The sequence below is a fragment of the Centrocercus urophasianus genome, unplaced genomic scaffold, assembly GCF_019232065.1.
Source record: "Centrocercus urophasianus isolate 14NV4802_14NV808 unplaced genomic scaffold, USGS_Curo_1.0 seq_14, whole genome shotgun sequence".
Lineage (NCBI taxonomy): Eukaryota > Metazoa > Chordata > Aves > Galliformes > Phasianidae > Centrocercus > Centrocercus urophasianus.
Window position 1 is genome coordinate 43743290 of NW_024884586.1, and position 6249 is coordinate 43749538.

Sequence of the window (6249 nt, forward strand, 5' to 3'; positions counted from 1 at the left end):
AGGTCTGCCAGCCTCAAAGAGACAAAAATGGGCTTCCAAGAGAGAAGTAGAACAGAATTAATTCAGATGCTACTTAATGCATTGTGCTAATGTGCATGGGGACAGCCCATAGGAATTGGGACCAGTAAAGTTCTCCCACATGAACCTGTCAGAGACCTCAAGCACTGCACAGTTTTCTTGATTTGATTTCAAAGACCTGGGAAGTTCCTCCTCTCTGCCACCTGGGCCACAGATTACATATCAAAGCCTTTAGACATATCTCCCCACATTCATTCACTGCCCTACAGTTCTTTCAGGCTGAAAACCTCAACAACATAAACCAACAGAACTGATGACACCCTTCCGGCAATCTCTGCATTTCTGCCCTTCCCTGTGACAGCTCCAGCACCTCTCTGACCCCGCAGTGAGGCAGTTTCCGTGTGCTAAGCTGTCAGAAAAGAACCTCGACAAAAAAAAGCAAACAACTTCCTGCTGAGTTAGCAAACTGAAGTGGCTCAGCACGGAATGAGACAAGCAAGAGCAGTGCAGGAGAGGGGCAGCAGGGAGGACAGGAGCACAGTAGCTCCTGCAGTGGTTACTTCCAACCGGTGAAGGCTGAGGCTCAAATATGCTATGAGTCTTTGAGAATAAGGAAAGAACAGGCAGAAACCAGAAGAGACACAATACTGCAAAGAAAAAGACAAGTGACAGCAAACCAGTGACCTCTACCTAAACATTACATTGGTTGATTAGCTATGGTTACAACTTCTTTTGCATTTGCTTCTCAAGAATTCCCCCAATACCACATGTTTCACCAAAATCCTAAGTCCCTTACTTGCTCCTGTTCCAAAGCACTACCAGATTCCCAGAAAAGCAGCAAAACTTACCTCTACAGTCACAGTGTTACTGCAGTGCAGCGATCTTAAGGTTCATTTCACTGTCCTACTGAACTGGTGAATAGCCAGAGAAGAAAATTTAATACATGACTTTCGGGTACAGCTTCCCAACACAAGTGGAGAAGAGAATCAAGCAGTACTGAAATGGGGAGAGGCCATTTCCCTACCACCTCCTCTGCTGTCCCTCTCACTCCTGCAGCCTGCTCCTTTCTGAACCAGCACAGACAACGAGAGCAAATCAGCACAATAAGCTGATTTAATGGACTAGCCTAGCAGGATATTCATATATATGCACACCTATACCTTCCGCATCCCTTGAGTGCAATTATTTTTTCCATTTATAGCACCCTGGATGCAGTTACTAAGGAAGGCAGTACAGTGTGCTCAAAGCACACGGTGGGAAGGAGCAGCAAGGAGCAAGGAAGGAGGAAGCGGCCACAGCCAGTGGTCAGAGGAAAAGGTCTGTGCAGCTCATCTCCATTGTGAAACCTCAGCCCTGAAAGGAATGCAGCATCCCCAACATCCTACTGCCCTGTCACGATAAACGCCTGCTCTGTACCACAAGCAAGGTTACACACACCTCTGAGCTACATTCAAGTCAAAGAATAGAGCCACTTGAAATCCAGGTAAAGCGGTTGAAAATTCAGATTCAAAGCAACTGTCTTGAATAAACAGATCATATACTCGCTTGTCCTTTGATTTGTCATAGAATTTATGCACTGGTATTACTGGTTCTGACACACAAATCTACCTCTGAAGGACAGTGTCTGTTACTGCACAATAAAGTTTTATTACTGCCCCTCATTAAAAATTTGAAACTTACAACACTGAGAGCTCTCCGAGGATATATTCCTGAATACACTGCAGATTCTTACGTGCTTCTGAGTTTAACTGATTCTAATGGCAGCCTTCCAAGCTACTAGAAAAATGTACAACCTGAAGGATTAAAATGTTACGGTATTTATTTACTTAGAAGTCTTCTAAGTTAAGAATCAATGAGACACAGGATCCAAAACTGATGGAAAGGATGATCAGAGAAGTAGCAGAAAGATCTTTTAAAGGTATTTTAAATCACTTCATAACATTTCCCAATTTAAGGAAAAAACCCTCACTTCGCAGGGGTTGGACAAACCCAAGGTTAACCAGGGCTTGCACATTCCAGGCTGGCACATTCAGTTAGAGGCGAGATATTCTGAGCTATGCTGTGCTAGGAATTACTGCATGGTAGCACTAAGCTTTTAATTCAGATAATATTTAAGAATGGTAAATTCTAAAAGCAAATGATGATACAGAGGCACTCCCAGCGACTCCCCTATTTATGCAATACTCAGTTTGCTTCTTCAAATCTCTATTCTTGTCAATAATTACTTTAGTCTTTGAATCTGCTTCCTTGAAAACAAGATCTAAAGTGCTCTGAATGTTTAAGATAGAATAAAGGTGATCTTTGAATTCAGCAGCAAGCAAACTGTTCCCAAAAGGCACCATCTTTATTCTGTGTATGGACAACCTTTGGCATGACATGGTCAGCCCCTGCTAGGCAACACTGATAGGAAGAATCAAAAGAGCATGGCATGGATTTCATAACACAGTGAGAAGGCCTGCATTTCACACCAAACTTCATTTCTTACGTTAACAGAACTTCATCTGGTAGAGCAGCATTTTATTTTCTAATAAGTCTTCTCCAATGCCTGCAATGGACAACCTCATCTATGTTAATTTTGAAGAGAAAGTAACAGACATGAAAATTTCCTCAAGATTTTCTCATATACTTGTGGAATTTAATGAAGCATCTGTCAAATATTTCTAAACATTCTATTATCAATGCAGTCTATTAAAAGTCACTTTTCGTGGACATGGTGGAGCCCACAAGCTTATTTTAAACCACAGAATAGGCCATATTTTATTACCCTAATAAAACAGCGACACAATCCAAAAAACATGAACTAGCCTTTAAGCATCACTGCAAAAAATAACTCCATTAATAATGGCTGATAAACTTGCAAATTACTCTCCAGTCAGTTCAGATTTATTCAGCATGGTATCAGTACTGCTGGTATTTATACCACTCCGAATTCATTACAATATATTTTATCTCAGCATCACTGAAGATTGCTAATACTAAGTTTGTTAAAGCTACATATCTTCCTTTAGACTTAGATGAGATAGTGACCACCAGCAGTGACCTTTCTAAGGCAGACAACCACAGATGCTGATTTGAAAGTACTTCAAATGTTTTAAATGAAGAATAAGCATCACCGTTTGTGGGCTTGCTCGAAAAGGTTTCAGACTCAACGCATTGTCACAGAATCATTCAGGTTGGAAAAGACCTCAAAGATTGAGTCCAACCATGACCTAACCATCCTACCCTAACAACCCTCTGCTAAATCATGTCCCTGAGCACCACATCCAAATAGCTTTTAAACACATCCAGGGATGGTGGCTAAAAAAGAAAAAATAAAGAAAAACAAAAAAAAAACCAAAAAAAAACCCACAACGAAAACCTCACAAAAAAAAAAAAAAAAAAAAAAAAAGAAAAGACAAGCAACCTTTTCCTAATTCACCTGGAAGATAGCTCAATTTAAACCTAATTCGAGTAGATCCATCTTTGGTTTGTGCTCTTTCTATCGCGTTATCTGTCTTCGTAGACAAGTAACATATGTGGCAATTAGAAGGATATTAATGCACACTGTAATATCAAGATCCACTTGTGTATTCTCTAGTCTAACATAAAATACACACCAGGGATTATCTTTCAATAAGAGCTGCAGTTTCACACAAAATTAACCATAGCGCAGCCTGCATCTCATTACTTCTTGGAAGCCCAACTGTGTTCAGAACCAACAATAAACCTGATCTCCTATCTCATAAAAACAAAGTAGAGTAAGCAATACAGACCAGCACAGAAAGGATGCTAAGGAACAGAGGAAGAGATATCCTGATAGCAGGAGAAATCATAGCTGATAAAGCCTCTCATAAGTAACCCCGTTCCCTTGTGAAAAACTCCCCACTCACAACAAAATACAGGAAAAGAGGAAAAAGTTATCATTCCATTTTCTGTTCTTTAGACATTACTTCATTCTTAAAAGCCAATGTACAGAACACTAAAGAACTACCGATTCCGAAATGGCCCCAATAAAGTACTTCAAATGCAAGTCACAAAAAAATAGAAGTTTATTATTTCCCAAACACTTTGTTTCAACTTGTTGACAAAGCTGTAGCAATGCCCACTTGCTACAGTTCAATTCCTGCAGTACTGTAGTCTGTCCTCTTCCTATTATTATACACTACTGCTAAGTATGGAGAAACACAACAGGATCAAGGAGAAAACAGTTCCTCTGTATTTAAAGTCAAGGAATCCCAGCACAGCTTTTCTCTTTTCAGAATAGGAAAACTCAAGTTTAAAAAAAAAAAAAAAAAAAAAGCCAACCACATTTGGTCCAGTTCTACAGCCATATGTTCACATCATACTGACATTATGCACTGATTATTCCAGTAAATGGTTTATTTCCCATCCTTGCAGCCCACAAATCAAATAGCTGGGATAAGAAACTGGAAGACTAATGGCACTATCAAAGTGTCCATTTAAATATGTATATTCCTGAGTACTTTATGACAGACAGCCCATAAGAGCATCTAAAAGCTCTTCAGAAAAGCAAAATATTTATTATTTCAGGATTCAGACTCAGCAAGCTCTAATCTGCAACATTACTACCACTGCAGCAAGGTAATTTGTTTTTATTAAAACTCAGCTGTCGGTGTGAAAGCGCTTTGAAGTAGATTTCAAAAACATAATAAAAGTCAGAATCTTATAACACTTTCAAATGACCACAAGCAACTGCTATATTTCTACAAGTACGAAGGCAACAGCACGGCAGAGAGACGCTCACCAAGCTGTAAAGGAAGAAAAAGAAAACAGCAAGCCAGTACCATAGACTTCTACAGAAAGCCAATCACTGGAGCACGGAAGTTATGACATCTGCCTCAGACTCACACACGAGTCAGTAACGGGAAGCAAATCCACGCGTTATGACCCAGCCTACCGTTGGCATAGGTTTTCAGTAAGAATTTTATGAATGTAAAGCACGGTCAGAGTAGCAATGGAAGCCGAGCACGCTGACAGACACAGAACCATAACACAGAATGGCCTGGCTCGGAAAGGGCCGCGCAGTTCGCGCAGTTCACGCAGTTCCGAGCCCCTGCCGCGAGCCGGGCTGTCACCGCCGTCTCAGTTGGGCTTTTACTCGCCGACAGCCACTCGCACGCCCGCAGCTCAATGAACTCCGACGCCGTTTTCCACCGCACGCAGCTCAAAGAAATCCTCCTCCGGCACCAGCAGAGCGCTCCGGTAGCCGAGCACGGCAGTCGGAAGGCACACGGCGCTAACCCGCCCGCCGCGACGCCTGCCGACAGCGCTACCCGCCGCCCTTCTACCCGCAATCCCAATCCAACCGAGCCGCGCACTTCCTGCCGGCAGCCGCGGAGCAAAGTTGGAGTGGTGACATTTCCTGAAAGACGTCCCCACTGCTCTCCCCGAGCGGCGTCCTGCTGCAGCGCCTCGAGCACTGCGGAGGAGCCGTAAATAAAAGCTCTTTTCCCAGGGAAGACGCGGCGGCCCTCTCCCGAGCTCCTCCCGGACGCGCAGCCGAGCTCGCCCGGAGCTGGACGCCGTCTCCCGGCCGCGGGATCGGCCCGCGAGGGGAGAAAATGCCAACGCAACCAAACTGCTGCTTTGAAGGAGAGCGGCTCGGCGGCACCCCCACTCCAGGCCCGGCCCGGCGCAGGACGGCAGCCGTCGGGCCCCGGGGCCGGAGAGAATCAGGCGGCCGCGCCTCACCGCGCTCCATCCGGAGGTATCCCAGCGCCAGGCCGGCGCGGCGGGCCCGGCCGCTCCCTACTCACCGGCATCATCTCCGCCGCCGTCCCCCCGCCGAGGCTCCGCCGTGCCGCGCCGGGCCTCTCACGCCGCCGCCTCTCAGCGCGGAGGACGCCGCTCACCCTAGCGGCGGTGACAGGTGCTCCCGCGCGGCTCGCTCCCCGCAGCGGGCGGAAGGAAGAGGCGAAGGCGGCGGCCGGGCTCGCGGCCCCCTCCTTCTCTTTCCCCTCCTCCTCCTCCTCCTTCCTTCTCCTCAGCACAGCGACGGCGGCCTCCTGCCCGCCCGCCTGCCTCCTTCCCCCGACGCTTCCTGCTCTGCTCCACTCCGCCCGTGCCGCACCGCCCCGCCAGGGGTTAACCTCCTCCGCCGCCCCATTGGCCGGGCCGGGAGCGCGTGGGGCGGGGCGAAGAGGGGCGCGCTCACGGCGAAGGACGGGGGTGGGCGGGGTGCGTGCGCGCGGTGCACGTGAGGGCTGCGCGCGTGCCCGCGACCGCTTCCCC

At 46.5% G+C, this 6249-nt stretch overlaps 1 protein-coding gene across 1 annotated transcript in view; it reads right to left on the reverse strand.

Annotated features, from left to right (window-relative positions):
• PPP1R13B (protein phosphatase 1 regulatory subunit 13B) overlaps positions 1–5831 on the reverse strand; it is a 62201-nt gene extending 56370 nt beyond the window's left edge. The window contains exon 1 of the mRNA XM_042814970.1: positions 5775–5831. Coding sequence (XP_042670904.1) covers positions 5775–5783 — 9 coding nt within the window. The 5' untranslated portion in view covers positions 5784–5831. The remainder of the gene's footprint in view (positions 1–5774) is intronic.
• Positions 5832–6249: the final 418 nt, after the last annotated feature.